The sequence below is a fragment of the Diabrotica undecimpunctata genome, chromosome 2 (assembly GCF_040954645.1).
Source record: "Diabrotica undecimpunctata isolate CICGRU chromosome 2, icDiaUnde3, whole genome shotgun sequence".
Taxonomy (NCBI): domain Eukaryota; kingdom Metazoa; phylum Arthropoda; class Insecta; order Coleoptera; family Chrysomelidae; genus Diabrotica; species Diabrotica undecimpunctata.
Window position 1 is genome coordinate 12,589,060 of NC_092804.1, and position 23,056 is coordinate 12,612,115.

Below are 23,056 nucleotides of genomic sequence, written 5' to 3' on the forward strand. Positions count from 1 at the left end.
ATGATTCGCAGTTGTGTGCTGCTTTGTCGAAGTTTGGCGATAATTTCTGGTAAACAAACGGTTATATACCAATCAAAAGTAACCGTTCTATGATCTTCTAAAGCAATTGTTGAAACATGACCAGATTTTGACAAAAGTTGAGAGCTTTTTTTGATTCACTTCAAAAACGGATCACTTTTGTTGGTTTATCCTTATCATGAAACACTCAGACATCGGATTGACGTTTATTTTTCGGTTTGTAGGAGTAAATCCAAGATTCATCGCCACTAATAATACTATAAACTTTTTGAGCTTCCTTTGTTAAACCGTTCCAATGTTTTTCGACACCAATTGACGCTATTCGCTTTTTACTCTTCTGTGAGCAAAAAAAGGATCTAACGGGAAACCAACTTCGCAACATCCAGTTCTTCATGTAGGATCTTCTGGTTTGGGGTCTTTAAAATGCCCAAAGATGCCTCTATCTCCTGGTATATTACACGGTGCTCATACTTCATTCAAAAAAATACTGTAGCATGCACTGCTTTAGGTACACTACACAGTAAAGAAAATTAAAGTAATAACAGGTATATTTTCTTTGTTTCTGTAATAACCACCACACGAAAATATTTAGCTTAGTAACTATCTGCTGACGCAGGATAAAAAACTTACTGTGAATTTGTTTGTTTCACTATATGTACATTGTACGTGCTTTGACTGTAGACTTGGAGAGTTCTTTTCATGGAAGGGCTGTTCTTAAGCGTAAAATTTGATGAATTGGGAACATTGCTTCACCTTCACTCTCATGAATAGGCAGGTTTATTAAGGAAACCATAGTAGGTTTCTCACCAATAAAAAAACACAAAAAACTTATAATTTAACTTGCCATCTCTGGCAGGCAAACGAAGATAGAAATGTTTACCCGAGTTTTAATGGACTAAACTGAAAATTGGGACAAACCTGGCGAAAAAAGCAAGACTTTCGGTTTGTTCAAAAGCTCAATGGGAATAAATTAAAAAAGTCACTGCAATGCTATTTTACACAAACTTGGATCTCAAGCGACATCCTGCTCCCATAATTTATACCTAGCGAGCGATTAGCTGGGCATAGAGGAATCTGACAGAGGAATTTGGTAAATGAATACAACCACTTTTAATTCTTTTAGCGATAGTTTTTAATGCAAACAAATTGTTCAAATTTGTTTATTTCGATCGACGATTTTGGGATGCAGTTATTACAGAGAAAGCGTTATTCGGTGCAATTAAGACTGTATAAACAAACACTCATAGTATGTTTTTGTTCGAAATTCAAGTGTTGCTTCTTTATGTTCTAAGATTAATAATTCGTAGATTAAAACTGCATACAGAATAGAATTTTAAATACTTGGATTAAAACTTTATATAAAACAAAATTTTAAAAATATTGAATTTTTTCTTTATACTATTGACAAAAATCATTGTTTTTGCATATTTTTCAAAAGTAGTGCATATTTTACATTTAAATATGCATATTTATATTAATATAAAGTAGGTACATATAAAAGGGCATAGTTTCTCTTCTTTTTCTTTATCTTTTTGCTAGTAAAAGGTGAATTTGTTGTAGATTTAAAATTTATAAGAATGTTGCTTTCTTCTACAGTGAACAAATAAAATAAAATTGAAATTGTTTTCAAAAGCTTTTATTATTATTAGGGTATAGGGAAGTCGCAGCTGCAATCATATTGTTCCAAAACTTTTTTAAATGGATGTTTATACTCAGGCATTTCAGTTTCCTTTATAATCAATTCTTGAACTAATTTTTGGTAACGTTCTTCTTCTTCCTTTCCTTTCTCTAGTTGACGTTCAAGTTCCTGCCTTTCTTTTTCCTAAAAAAGAAGAAAATAAAAATAAAGTTCAAAGGGCAGAAATCAATAACGAATTAAGACGTTAAAATAATTTTTATTAAAACATATTACGAACAGGAACAATCATTACAGGAAAAGACAAAGCACACATACACACCATAAAACCAAGACAATGGAAAGATCACTATGAAAGCTTGCTGACAGAGACAAGACAAGAATACCTAGCGAACTCCCCAACACAGTCAGTACATATACAAGGAGAGGAAGCGAGGTTAGACATCGAAACAGTAAGGAAGGCTGTAATGACCCTAAAGAATGGTAAATCCGCTGGACCTGAGGGAATCTATGCTGAAACTCTTAAGAATGGAACTCATAAACGATTTGAAATATTAACTTATGTGATCAATCAGTGTCTAAATGGACACCCAGTACCAGAACAATGGAGAACGGCATACATGTCCTCAATACACAAAAAGGGGGACAAAAGGAATTGTAATAATTATAGAGGCATATCGGTAACCAGCACCCTGAGCAGACTGTATGGACGAATTTTGAGAAATATGATCGAGGAAGAATATAAGCACAATGAAGAGGAAGAACAAAGCGGGTTCCGTGCAGGAAGATCGTGCACCGATAACGTATTTTGTCTTAAACAAATAATAGAAAAAAGATCGGCTAAGAATCTAGAAACTCATATTACTTTTGTAGACCTGCAAAAAGCATATGACAACATCCCCTTAACAAAACTGTGGACAACGTTGAAAAGATCTAACATCAACCACACATTGATAAATGCTGTACAAGAACTATATAGAGACTCAAAGGCACAGATAAAAACAGGAAAATATCTAACGGAAGAATTCCTGGTTACAAAAGGCTTGCGACAGGGATGCTGTATCTCATCAACCTTATTCAAGATATATGTTGCAGCGGCATTGGAAAGATGGAAAAGAAAGGTACATAGGATGGGTATAGAGCTTAGCAATGAATGTATATATACACTCCAGTTTGCTGATGACCAGGTAGTGCTAGCGACCGACAGGGAAGACATGCAGTACATGCTAAGAAAACTGATAGAAGAATATAACGACTGGGGAATGAATGTCAATACAACAAAAACCAAATATCTTTGTATTGAAAACGAGTCAGATAACATAGACCTCGAAAACGGACAACATATTTCCTGCTGTCAGAGCTATGACTACTTGGGTGTTGCCTTTGACAATACAGGAACTGATACACGGGAAATAGAAAAACGAATCACTCAAGCAAAGAAAGTCTTAGGATGTCTCAATGGTATACTGTGTATACTGTGGAGTAAAGAGATAACGAAAGGAAGGAAATTTAATATATATGAGACCATGATTAAAACTACTCTTCTTTATGGCGCTGAAACATGGCGAATTAGTGAAAAGAACAAAAAGCAAATAGAAGCAGTAGAAATGGATGCAATGAGAAGATCTTTAGGTATTTCCAGACGAGACCGAATCAGAAATGATGTAATAAAACAACGTATGGGTAAAGAAGGAAATATAACTCAAGATATAGAGAAGAAACGGTGGTATGGGCATGTTCAACGGATGCCAGCATCAAGACTGCCCAAAAAAGTAATAGAATGGCAACCGATAGGTCGACGGAAAAGTAGAAGACCCAGATTAGAATGGCAACACGGCGTAAACAAGTCCATGAGCGAAAGAAATTTAACAACAAACGACTGCGAAGATAGGAAGAGATGGTGTTTAGGTATCGGACAACGTCGAAAGACGTTCTAAACCGATGTATGTATGTAACAATCATAATACTCCCTAATCTTTTTGATTGTATAAGAAAGACTAACAGATATCAGGAACAATAAGTAAATTATTAAGAGAAAAATAACAAAAAAAAAATACGTACCCTCAACATATTATTATAATCAATTTGTTTCTTCAAATCATCTCTATATTGTTTAACAGCTTCGCGTTCAAGACGGTCACTTTCAGCTTGTAAACATGCATTACGTTCGAATATAAATCGTATCATTTCATTTTCAGCCTGCTTAAGTTTCAATTGATTTTCTGCTTCTTTTCGTTTGTAATCCAGTTGTTCATCTCTGCCTTTAAGGACAGCCTAAAAGGATTAATATTCAACTGTATTAAAGCATATAATCAACTGAAAAAATATTTAGCACAAATGCAATTTGCAAATTTCAAAATTCTTGTTGTGATCAAGAAAGAAACGGTTGGAAGTTGTTAAAAATCTAAAACGGGCTGAAGTGAAAAACCAGCAAAAACAAGCAAGACAAGGGAAATTCTGTTAAAATATGTACAATATCGGCGTTGTTTAAGGTGGATATTAATAATATGAAGTGCTTTTTAGTAGCGAGATACAAGAAATAATACATTAGCTTCTAGGGCAGGCCGTAGAGTAAGGATTCTGGCGTGTATAGAAAAATGTGAGCGGGTGTGAGGCCTGGAGCCTCCATTTAGATTTCTGGCTGGAAGCTATCTTATAGAAAACACCATTACAGGTTAGAAAAATCAAAATAGAATCTTTGAATCTTGAAAGTTTTACACGTCAGAGTATGGAGTTGATATATGTGCATCAAAGTATCTAGGTATTTAAGAGATTTTCAATAAATGATTTACTGACAAAAAGTAAAGAAAGATGCTTATAAAATTAAATATTCTAATAAATAGATAAACTTGAACAGCTTTTTAATAATGATAAATGCTTTGGTATTATGTAGAAGTTGGTGTAAAACATCAGAAATAAATCTTAAGGATAATAATAAATATACTTTAAATTCGGTAGTAGTAAATTATTGTAAATAAATATATTGATATATTTACACATTGTAAAGCTTTCTTAGCTTCCGCAATTTTACATTTTGCCTCATCTTGCTTTCTTTGTATCGCTTGTCTATATTCTTCTAATAACCTATTTAGTTCGTCTTCTTCTTGTTTCATTCTAATTTCCAACTCTTTCAAATGTTCCTTGTACATAGCAGTTTCTTTTCTTGCTTGAGTTATAGATTCTAAAATCAAGAGTTTAAGTATATGAGTATGTATATATATATATATATATATATATATATATATATATATATATATATATATATATATATATATATATATATATATATTGTTAAGGTATGTATGTATATGTATGAAAATAATATTGGTTTGCTTTTAATATATTTCAAAGTACAAAATAAAAGATATTTCGAAGAAATGAAAGTCCATTATCCTGGATTACCTGTAGTAAACAAAATTTAAAGATATGCATAAATTATTTTCTTTGTAAAATATATTCGAGTGACGTGAGTGAGCTTAGTGAAATCGTGAACAATGCGAGCGGGTTTTCCAAATAGACTTGTACGTCGATATACAGTGAATAAGACAATAGAATAGAAATATTTAGAAAATATAATTCTCCGTTAGTTCTTAAGAATTTGTAGAAACCGATTAGCATATTAATAGTTTTTAGGAAATTTATAATTGTAGGTAAAATTGTTGTTTGTTATCTAAATGGTAGATGGGGATAAGTGTGACGAACTTTGATTGGAGGAGATTGAAAAAAGTGGGATAGGTATGTAGGAATGAGAGTTTAGCTAGATTTTTGAGGGAAAAAAGATAATCAGTTGTTCCACTTATATTCCAAGAGTCACTGTTCAGGCCGGAACTAGAGATTCAGTTTATCGAGAGGAGAAGAGGCTAGCAAAATTTGAACGGTACCTGCATTTGAAGGAGATCATTAAAAACGATAGGCTCACAATAATTTGTTGTAAGATTGCTGATTACCTAGGGGACTGCTAAGAATAGATAGTGTAGGCTACAAGGAACAAGGATTTTGACAACTCATCATCAGAGAGATAGTTTTACCATTCGTCAGTTTTTCTTTATTAACAACACATTTTTTAACAATTGCTTTAGAAAAGATAGGAATATTTTGATCAGGAGATTTAGAACAACAATTTTGATTTGAAATTGTAATTTATATTGTATATACCATTAATTCTTGAAGGTTCACGTACGTAGAACAAAATTTTGATAATCATTATATGAGATATTTTTTATTGAGGGTATTTGAGTGTGAATTTTATTTCAATATATAATGTTGTATCATAATTTTTTTTATTATTCCGGTATTCTTTGGACCTTACTTATCATATATAAAGCATAAATATTGAAGCACGAGTATAACCCTGAGATAAGAAAATTAAATAGTGCAATAGAATCATAATTGCATGATTTAAATAAGTTTAATTAATTAATTAATTAGCTAATTAATTGCTTGGCGCACCTCAGACTTTTAATATCACATTAACATATATATATATATATATATATATATATATATATATTTATATATCTGTATATATATATATATATATATATCTATATATATATATATATAGATATATATATATATATATATATATATATATATATATATATATCTATCTATATATGTAATATACCTTCAATTTCAGCTTGTTCCCTTTCCAACTCGAGTTTACTTAACTGAACATAAGCTTGATCAATAGCGTCCTCATCTCTTTTGCGCTTCTCCATAATCTCCGTATTTGTACGGATTTGATTGAGAAGTATCTCACGCAATGACTCGACGTCTCTTCTTTTAATCTTCAATACTGAAATAGAAAAGAAATGAAAATAAACATGTATTCTGAAAGAAACATTTGGTATAAATTTTATTATCTATTAAATATCAATGACTAGTGAGTAATCTTGCACAAAAATATTTTATATATTAGTTTATTTAAATATAATCCAAGAGAGAATTTTCATTATTTTATTTATTACTACTGGTCATTTTATAAGTTCCAAAATATAAAAGATTTAACATCTTTATCAACGTCTGCTTTGCCTTGCAATTTTTAGAAGGCTCAGATTAAGGCAGAAATCTGAATTGTGTTTCGAAACTATTTTACGGATTTAATATCAGATGTCGCTATTGCGTCCGTTTCGAAGCCATTTTATTGTTGCTTCTTAAAGACAGGAAAGATTTATTTTTCACGTTGAGAACGCCTATGAATATCTGTTCTGATGAGCTTTATTAAAGCGAAATACGTATAAACAGATACATAGACGCTTTGTACGTGAAATCAAATCTTGACTGTCTTTTTCATTATATAAAAGATTTGTATTTTTTACTAAATTGAGTTTATTTTTGTGATTATTTTCATTTACTAGCGAATAAAGACACAAAAAAGCCAGACCTCGTTTTTAATTTTACTACTATTACACATTTTCTACTACTAGAAAACTAAGCCGGACTCAAATGACTTGTGTACATAGCGAATAATCGTCACTTGCGTATACTTGCCATTTCGTGCGAGTGGGTTACTCGTACAATTATTTGTCACTCGTTGCCACTCGATGGTTTTCCATATATTGTCGGTAAAAATGACCCGAGTCTAAGCATCACGATTATTCGTACACTTGCGAAGAACTTACTGGTCTATAGTTGCAGAGGCGCTCAAACGAAATCTATAAATAGTTGTCAGTTCATTTAGGTTTTAAAGACCTCAGGAGCATAGTGACGTTTTATTTGTGTATGTGTGTTTTTATTTGAAATGGAGTGGACAAATTTTTATAAAAATGAACCGGTCATTTGAATGATCAAACATAAAGAACATCGTTCTTGTCGTAACGCTGTTAATGATGCCTGAAAAAGAATACAAGATAACATATCTGTCCATTGCATTATAAATGAACTGAAGGAGAAACATATTCGCTAATGGCCACATGACCTGAAGGTTCTCGTTTGATATCTTGCAACATATGGGTGGCGCTATATCTACAAAAAAGATTTATATATTTTTTTCAGTTTTTGTATCTACAATCCTGTTTTAGTTAATTTTAAATACAGGTAGTTTTCGACTTTTATTTAATGATACCATCCACCATATTTTTCTCTTTTTTTTTAATTTAATTAAATAAGCAGATCTCATCACAACAAAAGCTACGGAAGCAACAACAAGATTTTCCGGATGAACTCTATCCATATTAACTGTAACACCACTAATTCAGTTGTCAAGGTTTTTAAGTATACTTGGGTATACTTGCCATGTCTGTTATAACGCTCGTGTACTTGTCAATAGTACACGTAGTGTGAGCGCTCTACTTGCTATCACAATCGCAAAGCTCGTATACTTGCAAAGTAGGCAAATAATTGTGTACATGTACAGTGTACAAGTAAAGGGGTATAAGTGACATTTTTGTAAATATTAAGATAACTGCATCGCCGAACTGGTAATCTTTCATTATATTTGGAGGTAAAGAAATCTAAGCGATAAGTCTAACAAGTTACTTAACATCCAAGCCAACTACGAGTAAGGCTTGGAAGAGAAGAGGTACAAGTGCATTTGTACCCCTGTTTCACTGTGTCAGATTGTTAATTGAGTTTGTTATCATTTTGGATAGGTAGCATGTAATATTATAGCTTCTCTAAAGCAATATTAATTTTTTGTTATTAAATTACAGTGTTTTTAAGAGGAGTTCGTTTTTTTTAAGCTTTAAAGGACATGGATGTATGTAACCTAAAAACTGAACTTAAGTTAAAAAAAATCCCCTCAGGCGTGGCATGCATAGATAAAAGGTGAAAGAAATCACCCCCGAACAAAATTTCTGAAAGGTCAATATTGAAATCATAAAAGAGCATATTAATAAATTCCCTAGGTACACAAGCCGCTACACTAGAAATAAGACTTCGAATAGGAGGTATCTTCCTCGGGAATGTCAATTTGAAAATAATGTACAAACTTTATTGTAATTTCTGTAAGGAGGAAAAACAGGAGGCACCTGTAAAGGAAAGCTTTTACAGGAATATTTTTAATACTCAGTTCAACCTTAGTGTCAAAAGGCCAAGTAAAGACGTCTGTGGCAAATTTCAGATAAAAATAAATCTCGGTTTGGCAGAAGAAAAAGTTTTAGCTCAGAAAGAAAAAGACTTACACTTGCGTAAGGCGGAAGTCATAAGAACAGCAAAAGATGAGTGTCATGACCTAAAGGATCCTAGCAAAATTGGGATCATCTTTGACTGAACTACTATGATACGTCGATGACCATCTGCACAACATCTATGAGGAAATTCCCCGTGTAGATATGTTAGCTGATGAAGTACGAAAGGCTGCTTCAGACGCCAATCCTGGAACCTACGTGTTAAGTTTAAACATTGACGCAAATAATAGGGTAAACCAAAATCTATTAGGTTACCGCCCCCACGGCATACAGATGGATCAGTTCAATAATCCCCAACTCCAAACTAATCAAGACTAGAGGAGTTAAAAATGTAGATACCACTTGGTGCTGCAGCGGTTTTGCATTTAGTGACAATTGTGGAGGACAAAACAAGAATCATCTGACAGTCAAATTTTGGCTCTACATTGTAAGAAATACTAATATTCAAAGAGTAGATCATCGCTTGTTTATAAGCGGCCATTCTTATAATAAGTGTAACCAAAATTTTGGTTTGATAAAGTTAAAAAAGAAAAGAGCCAAAAAGGACTTGTATGTTCATCAACATTGGATGGAGCTGGTCACTTTCTACATGTAGAAAGTTCTTTACAGTACAAATGAAAAATTACGATTTTTTGGACTTCCAAACACTTGCGCCATACTTCAAGAAGAGCGTAAACGGAATACAGAGTATGGAATGGTTACATTTTCAGTAGGACAAACCTTTCACCCAGTTTAACAAGAAAACAGCTGGAGGTAAAGAGTTTAGTGAGCTATTTATGAGACCCACTCGAGCTGGCAAAAATTCTGTCCTGCCAGATCTCTTGCCAGTACCAATTGACTAAGGCCTCTCATTAAGCAAAGCTTCAAATCTTCAACAGTTACTCAACTACGTACCTACAATTTACCATGAGTTCTTCACAAATCTGCAACATGATAGTCAACAAGCTGGAGAACTAGCAAACTCAGAAGAAGCAGAAGTCGAAAATGACGATTTGGATCAACATTACGACATTGATATTGACGAATCATAAATCAGCTATGTATTAGTGTTATGATGAAGAATAAATGTGTACAAAAACTTTATGATTTATTTACATTTTTACCTTTATGTTGCATTTCTTAGATGTAAAGAGGTACAAGTGCTACTTAGCAACATAAAAATAGCTCCAAAATGAGTAAAGTCAATCAAATTATGAGTTTTGGTTACAAATAATAATAATAATTCCTACAGTTACTAAACCGGAGAAAAAAAACTGGCATTAAAAATCATGGCAATTACAGTGAAGGCTCAACTTTGAACGGCGTTTACTCAAAATTTACTTTTTGTCACTTATACCCCTTTACTTCTAGGGTCCTCATATCTAATATCAAAAAACAGACATAAATAAACATGTTTTTAACCATTTTATGTTAAATTTGTCAAAATTCGGTATTATAAAACACAAAACTATCGGTCTACGATTGTTGGCCGCGCGACTAAACTCGTCAGCAAAAACCGCGCGACTAACGAAGGGGTAAAAGCGCCAAATCTAAAAATTTTGTTTTGAATAATTAAAGGTTGATATAAAGTTGCATGGGGTATTATTCTGAAGTCATTTACCAACGAAATATTCGTGTTCGACGATCTCGAAAACCTCCCGTGTAATGACTGTCGACTGATTTCGAATAAAAATAACATAAACTTCAGGACACGAGGTCCGCTTTAGACACCAGGTCGCTCGAGGGCCATCATCGTTAATATATTCGTGTTAGGAGACCTCAAGAATCCCCGAGTTATCAGTGTTGATTACTTTAGCATAACAGTAACCTACTCCAGGAGACGAGGTCTACCCTGGACACTAAGTAACTTAAGAACCGTCGTCGTTAAGCGAACTTGAAAACCCCTCGTAACAAAAGTCTTAAAAAAACTTATTTCTGTCGATATTTTCCTTATGCACAAAATGCGATTTTCATTTTACCACCATAAATGTTGTTTACAAACTTTCCTGACACTTTCCCAAATCGAATGCAAAAAGTTGCATAGCGATTCATCTTGCTGCGGAAAATTGGTACCTGGGTTTAGTGTTTTTTAGTGCTTCTTTGCATCGCCTACTTTTATTCTCATCCAGACTGATTTGAGGAGCTTACAAAATAATGAGCATACATAGTTAAATATTATATTTTTAAAAGTATCTACCGTAACGGTATATCAATAATTATATTGAATATTATTAATCAACAAACCTTTAAAAAATATTGGATTTTTTGTAACTTGTATTTGTGTACATTGTATATCATTTTTTACAAACCATCCTTAACTTATTAAACAGAAAAGTACTGTTATACCGAATTTTAAAAATATTTGTAAAGGATTTCAATTTGGTAAACAAATTTCATTCATGGTTTTATAAAAGATAAAAACTAATATAATTGTAATATTACTTTTAATTTTTTCCAAACGCATTTCTTCGTTGACTTTTTCCATTTCTATTTTATCTTCCATCATGACTTTCTTTTCTTTATCTTTAAGTAGTTGCTTTCCACGAATTTGTTTGTCCAGTATTTCATTTTGGTTTAATTGTCTAGCTTTTGCAGCTAAAAGTTCGCGCTCTTCCCTTTCTACCTAAAAAGTTAAATTTAAGTGGTTATAAATAATGCCTAAACATTTATGTGACAAAAATATAGAAAATTAGTGTTAAAACATTTAAAAAAAAATTAATTAACTGTAAACTGAAGTTTTGTAAAAAAGTTCTATTAAAAACCAAATTTATTTAATAAAATTAGTCAATAAATTAGTCTATAATCGATTAAATATTTTATTGTGGTGCATTATAAACTATTAATTATAAAACGATGTAACCATAAATTTGCATTTTAAACAAATTAATCTAATTAATTAATAACGAACACCATTTCAATTAAATAGTTTACTTTTAATTTAAATATTTTACCAGTTGTATAGAATAACCGATAATTTAATTCGCTTTTTATCACATTGTTTTATAAAGTTTTTTGCAAGTGAAGTTTATCTACATATTATATTCTATTTTTTTAATTTACTACTATTAATAACATATCATAGAAATAAGATAATCCCTAAATAAATGAAAAAGAAATGCCGACTGTAAATTAAGAATTCTAAATCATAAAATTAAAAACAAATTCCTGGATCACGTACGGATGAACAAGAAGATGAAACAAGCTATAATATTGGACAAACGTATAAAAATAAAAGGAAACACGAGGTTAATACACTAGTATGAAATAAGAAGCCCTAAAATTAATATATGTGCAACATCTGAAGCCGAAAGGAAAGTACAAGGAACAACTAAATATTAACATGACTTGTCGAATTGTCACCTGTCGCCTGTCACCCGTCATTGTCGCGTTTATTAAATGGGCCTCCAATTCATAGACGTTAACGTTATATATTATATATAACATAAACTGTTAGATATAACATAAGCTGAGCAGTCTGTAGAGCTAAGTAACGATACCATCTTTTTTTTTTCGATGTTCGTTGTACAAGAAGTAAATAGTGTCTCTTTTTTGAGGGGCGAAAGAGAGAGAGAGGGTGAGAAGTTTCAATGCGCTAGAGAGAAAAAATCGAACAAACGCAAGAGATCTTGTCGTCAGTAAGCGCGGCTGATATGCTCAGTCTACGTTAGAGTATGACGTCACAATGGGCGGAGCTTAGAAAACCTTTCCAAACATCTTTAATTCGAGTGTATTTGTCTCATAAGAAGTTGGAGATATTGATATTTTTATTTGTTTGAATAGTAAATAAGGGCTTTTGCTTATGAACATTCATTCTGTGCGATCGGTATTATTTGCTGTTCTTGAATTTGAGTTAGGCAAGAATATCAAAGTATTAAGATATTTACTCCTAATGTTCATGTGTTTAGAATATGTTATTGTTTGATTAAAACTAATTATTTTTTACTGTATTTTAAGGTATTGTGTTGTTGTTTTTATCGGGATTATTTCAAAATTAATAAATCGTTGAATTTATTCACGAATTTGAAAAATATTTCAATCATTTGTAATGAAGTATTGAAGACCTGTACAAAAATTCATATTGTCGGGAATTAGTGCAACTTCACTAATTTTTTTTATCTTTTGGTCTGGGATACATATCTACTATATTGAACATTATTGGTAAAAACACACACATACCTCTGACTCTCTTCTTCTCTTATTCGAATCTTTCTAGTACAGTTTGACGGTGGTAGAGTTAATAAGAGATTTAAATCATAGCTCTAGGTACAGCTAATTCCATATATTCAAAACAAAGGTGATATTGAACGCTATTAAATGTATTTTTGAAGTGACTTAAGCAAACCGATATTTTTTTGGAATAACAATACCATAAGAAACGAAGATATAAGAGGGCTATGTAAGGTACAGCTGGTTTCTAAAAAAACTGATACGACTCTTAACAAGATTTGATCATTTTGAGCAGTGCATTTGATTAATCTGGCATTATATTATATTTATTATGACAGACAAATAATAAAATAAACAAACAATTGATTACATATGTTAATTCATAAATTGTAAAAATTATTAAGGTCTAAATTTTGGTATTATTTTGAATTCCTTCATTTTATAAAAAGTATAAAAATGATAGTTTTTACATAAAATAGGTTGTTGTTATTTTTTTTTTATTATTATTAAGGAATAAAACAAAGGACTTAACTCAACAATATATTAAAGCAAGAATTGTAACCAAATTAAAAGATGGGTCATATCAGAGACATCAAAACATTTTAACATAAGCAGAACCACAGTTTTTCTATTAATAAAAAATTGAGGGAACAAGAATCTCTCGAAAGAAAGCGAGGGTCTGGAAGAACAAAACTATAGTAAATTTAGGTATCTAAAAATAAAATTATTATTTTGTAATATCTCCATCAGCGTTGATAACAGCTTGTAGTCTTCGGTCCATCTGGGTGAAATGAACTATAAAATTGTCTTCTTCAGAGAGCTCTTCCCAATCCTATTGTATACCGTGCCATATTTTGAGGCATAAAATTACGCTGATACAACAGTTTTATAATAACCCCATACACATTATCTTTTTTTAACACTTTAGACACATTTTATTTAATAAAGCATTTTCAATGTATGTGCTGTATTTCGCCATGTTGCCAAGTCCATTCTCGATTGGGTTTAAATCTGGACTATAGCTGGGCCATGGTAAGGTTTTGATGTTGTTATTCTGGAGCCACTGGTTTGTTATATTTGCAGTGTGAACAGGAAAATTATTTTGTTGAAGGATAAAATTATTTTCTGGGTATAACTGTTCTACACTGGGAAACATGACGTATCTAGAATATTTCGATAAATCTGCCCAACAAATCTGCCATAAATACGCCATACCATTCCCATTTCTCTAGATAAAGTCCATTCCCCTACCTTGGCACTAAAATGACCAGCTGCTCGATATGTATCAACATATAGAAGATTAAATCTATTATTATCTGGTCTGTACATCCCATTTTGCCTTTATCTGTAAATATTACCCTGTCCCAATAATCTTAATTTGTACGTGATGGTTTAAAGCAAATATGTCTTGATTGCTTCTGTTGTGTTGTAAGAGCTTGATTTTTGCTGCAGTTCGATACCTAAGACACGATTCTTTAATTCTGCGCCAAGTTGTTGTCTTTCTTCCCGGAAACCGTGACATAATTCTTGCAGTTTTCGCATCTTCAAAAGCATTCTTCTAATCTCTCCAAAAGCGTGCGATTTTTATGAGCGGTAGATATTTTTGGCCTTCCAGAACCTTGCTTTCTTGTTCTCCTTAATTTTTTAATAATAAAAAACTGTGGTTTTGCTAATGTTAAAATGTTTTGCTGACTATGATAGTGCCCAGTTGTCTTTTAATTTCGTTACAATTCTTGCTTTTAGTTCTTTGCTAGCATGTGGAGCCATTTTTTGAGGTTAAACAGAATAAGTTATCTAACAAATTTTAGGATTTGACATTGACAGTGATTCTATGTAAATAATAAGTATTTATCCTTTAAAATACACTGCTCAATTTTCTACGAAATAAGAGTCGTATCAGTTTTTTTAGGAACTAGCTGTACAAGCAGTAATAAGATGGGAAATACAGTAACAAATATACCTTCATTTGCATTTCCTTCTTATTCAACTCATTCCACATTCTATCCAGTTCCCTGTTCGCTTCCCTCCTTGCCTCATTTTCCCTCATCTGTTGAAGTTGTACTTGTTTAGATTCAATAAGATGTTTTTTTATGAGAGTTGGTTTCAATTCTTGACATCGATTGCTAAAACGATAGTTAGTGTAACCAAAAATATCAAATTTTTAGATAAACCTTACATATAAACGAATTTATCAAACAAATAAATATGAAATATTGACTAAATATGAAATATATGTTGACTATGATAATGGAAATGATGATTTTAAATAAGACTAAAGAATAATTTAATATTTATCAAAATAATGCTGGTAGTGTAAGTTAAATAGTAGTTTAAGATAAAAATATTACTGGTAAATACAGAATAAAAGTACAATAGAGCACATGCTTAAAAAACCATTTAAATGTAAACAAATCAAACAAATATCATACATGTATTGCTCAATTCTCTTTTGTTTTACTAGTTTCAGTCTTTCTTCCTCTCTCCTTGCCCGAAGTTGTTCCACCGTTCTCTTCATATTCTCCATGCGCATTTCATCTCCTCGCTGTGCCATCTCCACGGTTTCGTTATAAAATTGTCTTTCTTCGGCACAAAGCATCTTCTGTAACCTGAATATATTGATATAAGATTTAATTTATAAACAAAATAAAACAAAAAAAAAGGGAAAAACAGGGAGGAAACCATTAAAATAGTTGAAGACTTCTACACATTACTGTACACAAGCCAACACAAAGCAAATAGCAGAGAAGATCAAATACCAGAAATATTAACAAGATAAAGGGGCATTGTAAACCAAGGATCAGAACTACTACCGGAAATCACAATACACGAAATAAAACTAGCCCTAAGAAAAGCTAAAAATAACAAATCTCCAGGCGAAGATTGTGTAGTTACTGATGCAATCAAAATCGGAGGCACTTGCCTACTCATGAAAACAAAAAACCGTTTTAACATATGCTCTTTGGACAGTAATATACCCTACAAATGGCACAATGCTGAGGTAATTCTATTGTACAAACAAGAAGATCTCCATGAATTAGAAAACTACAGACCCATTAGTCTTCTTAGCCACCTATACAAACTCCTTATAAGAATATTTACGAATCGTCTTGAGAAAAAACTTGATTTCTACCAGCCAATAGAGCAAGCGGGATTTCGTACCGGATTTGGAACAAACGATCACCTCCAGAACATTAAAATGGTAATAGAAAAGACTATCGAATACAACCATGTCGGTGAAACTACATAAAAACACGGATCATATCCCAATCGGTAGAGGAGTTTGAGAGGGTGATACGTTATCGCCTAAACTGTTTACTGCAGTACTAGAATATGCTTGTAAAAAACTTAACTAGGAAGAGAAAGCTCTGAACATTGACGGTAGAAGATTAACAAATTTGGAGTTCGCAGACGACGTAATTTTATTCCCGGACAACCTCAAGGAGATATGTACAATGCTACATGAACTTCAGTTAGTGTATGCCAGTGTGGGTCTTAAAATAAACATCTCCAAAACAAAATTCATGACAAACCTAGTACCTAGCCGAAATATCAATATTGAAGACAACGAAGCAGAGCTGTTGGAAAAATACATATACCTTGGACACGAAATAAAGATCATAAGAGACAACTAAAATGCGAACTACGAAGAAGAATAAACCTAGTATGGACAGCCTATGGAAAACTCAAAGATATCTTTAAAAGTGATACACCAATTTCTTTAAAACGTAAAATATTGGACCAATGTGAGTTGCCTGTGATGACCTATGGTGCCGAAACTTTGACATTGACAGCTACAACTTCTAAAACGCTGCAAATAGCTCAGAGGAAAATAGAAAGGTCAATGCTGAGTATATCGCCTCGTGATCGAGTTAGAAATGAAGACTTAAGACGAATAACAGGAGTTACCGATGTAATTTCCCAAATTGCCACACTGAAATGGAACTGGGCCAGACACGTCGCCCGAATCAGTGATGAAAGGTGGACGAAGAGATTGCTTGAGATTGTAGGCCGAGGTTAGACAAAGGAAGTAGAGGAAGAGCCCCTCGTATTCGTTGGACTGGCGATCTCGAGAAAATGTCAAGAAATTGGATGAAAAGTGCATAAGATAGAGTATAATGGACAAAAATGATGGAGGCCTACGTCCAGCAGTAGACACAAAGGGCTGGGTAATGATGATAATCATTGACTTGAAATAAAATCAGGAAATAGTGAGAATCAAACCTGCAATTTTCAAGATGAAGAACTTTTGTAGCAAAGATCTAACTCTGCAATTTAAGAAACATCTCATATCAAACATGTGAGTCTGGTTTATTGTACGATGTTTAGATTTGTCAGGTACCATGGAAAAGTGAATACCAGATTTATAAATGTGAATTTTTAGAAAAAATTTCTGAATTCCACCAACCAATCTGATTACTAAGAGTTCTTAGTAATCAGATTAGGTTACTAGGTTACGTCCTACTGTTTGTAATAAAAAGTTAAAGATTAAAGGAGCACTTTGGCATATTATGAGAAACTACTAAAAGTATGAGTTACTTCAGGTTACCTTCCATAACCAGATTGACGACAGGAGAGATCCTAGAAGAGAAAGAGTCTTTTATGTTGTTAACTTCGTCAAGTTTGGAGCCATATCAACCAGACTCTTTCCAATGTAACGAAAAAAAAGTGCTTAATTCTTTTATTATTGGTAATATACGGAATAAACGACAAATAAGGCAGGACTACATATTAATTTCTTAAATGGTTTCACGTCATGTATCATCTTTCTTGACTGCAAAACAGCCGATACCCTTATGCAACTACACATTATTATCTCAAAACATTCAATGAAGTACACAAATAATAATAGGTTGTATTGTAGTAAAAGAAATAGGTTGTATTGTAGAAGAAGAAGAAAGTAAGCAGTCTGTTGACAGACTTCTTGAGTAAAAAACGTTAATAGTTATTTAACCAACAAGTGTATTAATAATCGCGATTAACAATTGAGATATTTTACCGCGTGAGCGGAGCGAGCGCGTTAATGTTCGAGATTGTTAATCGCCATTTTAATTCACGAGTTCATTACAAAACTTTTCCGTCGACCGTACTTTTCAGAAATAAAGATATCTTAGTTTAAATTTTTATTTACTTAACGATAAACAACATTTTTTTCAGCTTTCATTAACTTTATTCAAAGTTTAATTTTCCTTAGTGGTAGTTTTATTATTGTAAACATTAATATTCGAAATAGTACAATTACTGAAATTAAAGGAAGGTATTGATAAATGATTATCTGCTGTATAGCATTTTGACAAATTTATATTTAAGTCTTCTTGGACCTCTGTAAATTCTGTGATAGAAGAGAAGCGGTGGTGCTGAAGGAAGTACTTTGGCAAGGTTTAGTGGTATTTTGTCCACTTCTGGTGGAGTTAAATTAAACTCTTCGTCAATATCCATCTTTTGATTTTTGAAATACACAGAATTTTAAACAATAAAGTAAATAATGACATACAATGACAGATAGTACTAACAGCAGCTAATTAATTTTAAATTTTTTAGTGGGAATATAAATAGGTATATTTTTGGTTGCCTACACCACAGGTCACTGCCAATCACATAGCGTTTAATTAATTTATGCAAGCAATGTATGTTGTTTTGCCTATAATGAAATTGTTCATTAATAGAGGTCATTAATCAATGATTTTAAGGGTGTTAAAATTGATCATAAATGGACGGTCGACGGAAAAATACTGAAATTTAAATATAGATATATTTACTTTTCTCTCCGCTTATTGACGCTTTCTTCGTAAGCTTGTACCTTTTGTTCAACTTTTTCTTGTATCTTTCTCTGAATTCGTTTTTTCTCTACATGAGTATCGTACATCATAAACATATAGTTCTTCTGATATAGCTTGGATCCCGCTTCTTCGCGCAGTTTTTCCTCCTCATCTCGTTTCCTTCTCGCTTCGAAAGCACGAAATAGATGATTAGAACCTGGCGATTTGCCTACCTGAAAATCACAAAATGAACTTTTAAGGAGACTCTTTAAAAAACAGAACTTGCAAAGCTTCTATACTGGCGTTGTATTACTTTTTTCTCTATAGCAAAATTCTGGGCGAGCGTCACGGAACTAGCGTCACAAGATGGCATCGTCACGGATAGTGTCATAGAACATGCATTAACTTTAAAACATGAATTTAATTTCGAAGATTCCTGTATTTTGGCAAAGGAAAAAAAACCATTCAAAACGTGTTTTCTTGGAAATGTGTTTCCAATACGTCTTGTATAAATAAAAAGTCAGACGTAGATAAATTGAGCAACATTTATTGTTACTTACTGACAAAACATCAAAAATCAAATAAAGATTTACTTTTACATATACCCACCATAATACACCTGCATACAAAACATGTTGCATAGTATCAAGACAGGTTTAATATACTACTTCCATTAATATAATTGCAAGAACTCCTAATTACTTTTTAATCATACTATTTTTGTTTTTTTTTCTGTTCTCTATGGATCAGTCAAAACACACCATTAAAAGATGTCACTAACAAAATTTTAACTATCCAACTAAATTTTAAAATGTATTTTGTCCATTATTTTACATGTTATATTTTATATGTGTGTTTTTAATGTTGAGTGTCATAGCTTTACACAAATAATCTCAACGACTAGTAAGTTGCAATGACAATTTGTGATATGTTGTAAATATTTACACATTCTTCTAATTACAGTGTCTCGAAGAAGGAATAAAAGAATTCCGAAAGCTCGACCAAAAGTCAAAAGAGTGTTTCTATAACATCCCGGCCAAACCTACTGACTGCAGCCCTAATAAACTATGTTGTTTGTTTATATCGACAGTCAATAATATCCAGTATTTTTTATATATATATATATATATATATATATATATATATATATATATATATATATAATGCTCAAAGAATGGTAAAAGAGACATTGAAATCATGTAGATCCAAATGTGCAGATTTCTTTACCTTTGCTATAAGGCAGACAATATTTCAAGAATATTGGTCACTTGGGTCTCACGATAGGCGAACACAGTACATTAGTGGCTTAGTTTCGTGCAAAAATACTACGACAACCAGAAAAAGAAATCAAGACTCTGCCAAATCCAGACAAGTCACATATATATATACCATTTAGAGTACAAAGGTGAACGTCGTGTTGTATGTAAAACGTGTTTTATGGATATTTTAGATGAAAAAGAGAAATTTGTAAGAATTGCATTAAATAACAAAGGTAACCACAGATCAGGTATTACAGATGCAGATAAACGAGGAAGAAAATCACCTGGAAATAAAAAAACCGAACATATGAGAGAGTTAATTATAAATCATATTAACTCATTTCCGCAATACGAAAGTCACTATACTCGCAGAGACAACAATAACAAGTATCTTCCCAATCATCTCAGTTTGAAAAAAATGTATGAACTTTATCGTGAGGCAGTAACTGAGCCAGTTTCCAGGACCCTATACGAGGAAGAATTTCACAAAATGAAATTAAAATTTAAAGAAAGAAAAACTGATACGTGTCACAAATGTGATGTATATAAGATGAAACTGGAAGTTTGTGATAATGAGGAACAAAAACAGATGATTGTGGAAGAGACCAATTCACATCATGAGGCAGCAGACTTAGCATATAACACAAAGAAAGAGGATAAAGCAAGAGCTCAGATTGATCCATCCATTAAATGCTACACCTTTGATTTACAGCAGTGTCTTCCAACGCCAGATCTAGAAACCTCTGTGGCGTTTTACAAAAGGTTGTATTGGACATATAACTTGACCATTCACGATTGCGCTACAGGCAAGGCATCTTGTTATTTATGGCACGAAACTTTAGCCAAGCGTGGTGCAAACGAAATTGCATCGTGCCTCTATAAAGAAATAATGGATTTACCAGATTCAGTCAAAAAAATTATTCTATACTCTGACACATGTGGAGGACAGAACAAGAACTCGCACGTAGCCGCTATGTTCACCTATCTACTACAACAGAAAAAATACAATAGAAGAAATTCACCACAAATTTCTAATACCCGGCCACACCTGAATGGAATGTGATGCAGATCATTCTTTAATAGAAAAAAAGAAAAAAAAGAGTGCTACTTTAATAGCTCATCCTCACGACTGGGCTACATTAATAAGATGTACCAGTAATAAATTTAAAATAGTAGAAATGAAACAAAACGAATTTTTGGACTTCGCAGAACTTTTAAAAGGTCCATTAGTCCAAAAATACAAGAATAACAGCGGTGAGCATTTTTTATGGCGTGAGTGCCAATGGTTGATTTATGGCCGGATATTCGGTCAATTCGATTATAATACATCTCTAAAATGTGATACACCTTTTAAGCGTATGTCATTAAGAAGGAGAGGTCGCGGTCACACCATTAATGTCACTTCTGCGTACACGGGTCCTCTTCCTGTCACAAAAGAAAAAAAGAAAGATCTACTAGATCTCATTGATTTGATACCTCCAATATTTCATCAATTTTACAAGGATCTTCCAACTACCCTAAATATACCGGAAATTGATCCAGATCTCGAAGAAATAGATCCAGAGATTTGAAAGACTGTTGCTATAATAATCATCTTTATTTTCTAGATCTGGTTTACTTTTATATTACTTTTTCATTTTTATTAATAATTATTTGTTAAAAATCATATTCATTTGACAATATTTTGTCAGTAAAATATTTAATGCTGTTTTGGTTTTAATTCCCAATCCATTATAATCACTTTCAATGATAGATACACAAAAATATAGATATAGAAAAGTCGCGGTCAGTAGGTCTCTTAAGTCAGTAAATAGTAAGATCTATATGTCTTAAGTGCATTTAAAATATTAAAAATCTACGAAAATCGTATTCTTACTACAAATTTTTATTTTATTATGGTACATTAAATGGTACTATTGTACTAAATTGGTTAAAGGTAACATGTGCGATTTATAACAATTCTTGAAACATTCAAGTATTCCCCCTGTAAACTTTGATTTTATGACTTAAGCCCTTTTTGTCAAACATCAAAGATATATATATATATATATATATATATATATATATATATATATATATATATATATATATATATAGGAGGGAAGTCATACCTCCCATCAATCTTCACATCGTCTTTCATCAAAAAAATCATTATTTTCGTCCTTATTTTTAAACAGAAGCAGTGTCCTAATGAGAATCCATCACTAAATTTAATAAGACAATCTCAACTCAATACAAACAGTAGTAATCAACAAACAACCAACAGATGTAAATTGAAAATCTTAGGCGACAGCATTGAACAAGTAGAATTGAATTCTAATAGAACTGAATTATCTTGTGATTACACTATTCAGCTATAAAAAAAGAAAACAAAAGATAATAAATCAAGAATTTATAAAGCCAGTATAAGACCAATAGATAGATAGATGGTTTATTGGTAAGAAATGAATACAAAAGTATTTTTTATAAGTCAAAGATAATACTATCAAAGACAATAGCGACGTATTCACTAAAATCAAAACCCAATGCAGAAACAAAACAAAGATATGTGGAATATAGTAAATAATAGATAAATCAGGAAACAGTAGAATAAGTATCGGCCAACCACACTAAAAATGCAGTGACAAACTGCCATAGAGGTATCAATCCGATAATGATTGCAAATTTGCTCATAACGGGGAAGAACAATAAAAATAATAATATATTTTTATACTTATGAAGATAATTTGCTCAAATTAAAAAAAAATATTATTATTATTTTAATACTTACGTGTTGATAAGATCCTGGTACAACCGCGCTAGGATAAAGTATATCCTTATACATCTTTTGAAATTTCACGTTCCTCGTACGTTTATAACAGATACCCCAATTTGACAATATATGCTTACGTTATGTCAAATAATGACACATTAAGCTCTTGGCGGATAATAATCAGTTACGAGCGATACAAGCTTTTGTATAAGGCACTGCGTGATTGGTTTGATCAATGGATGTTAGGGAGACTTATTTTGGTTACGCGATGGTGATAATGATAACTAACTCCCACTGGTTGTTTGTTATCGAATACAGGGTCGTTCAAGTGTAAAATATATGTGTATAATGAAATGGAA

At 32.1% G+C, this 23,056-nt stretch overlaps 1 protein-coding gene across 1 annotated transcript; it reads right to left on the minus strand.

Annotated features, from left to right (window-relative positions):
- Positions 1 to 1,646: 1,646 nt before the first annotated feature.
- LOC140433197 (cilia- and flagella-associated protein 53-like) lies at positions 1,647 to 22,928 on the minus strand. The gene is made up of 9 exons (XM_072521239.1): positions 22,716 to 22,928; positions 18,687 to 18,919; positions 15,360 to 15,536; positions 14,891 to 15,053; positions 11,206 to 11,386; positions 6,282 to 6,452; positions 4,651 to 4,835; positions 3,716 to 3,928; positions 1,647 to 1,840 (listed from the first exon to the last, which is right to left on the minus strand). Exons 1-9 carry the CDS (start codon positions 22,767 to 22,769, stop codon positions 1,664 to 1,666), a joined length of 1,554 nt encoding a protein of 517 aa, XP_072377340.1. The 5' UTR covers positions 22,770 to 22,928; the 3' UTR covers positions 1,647 to 1,663.
- Positions 22,929 to 23,056: the final 128 nt, after the last annotated feature.

What these genes read in the sequence shown, in the direction of transcription:
- LOC140433197 (XM_072521239.1), bottom strand. Translation starts at nt 22,769, where the DNA reads ATGTATAAGGATATACTTTATCCTAGCGCGGTTGTACCAGGATCTTAT. An exon ending in AAGAGAATTGAGCAATACAT is followed by an intron (nt 15,054 to 15,359) that starts GTATGATATTTG and finishes CTATCGTTTTAG; the next exon opens with CAATCGATGTCAAGAATTGA. An exon ending in CTAAGAAAGCTTTACAATGT is followed by an intron (nt 3,929 to 4,650) that starts GTAAATATATCA and finishes TAATCCTTTTAG; the next exon opens with GCTGTCCTTAAAGGCAGAGA.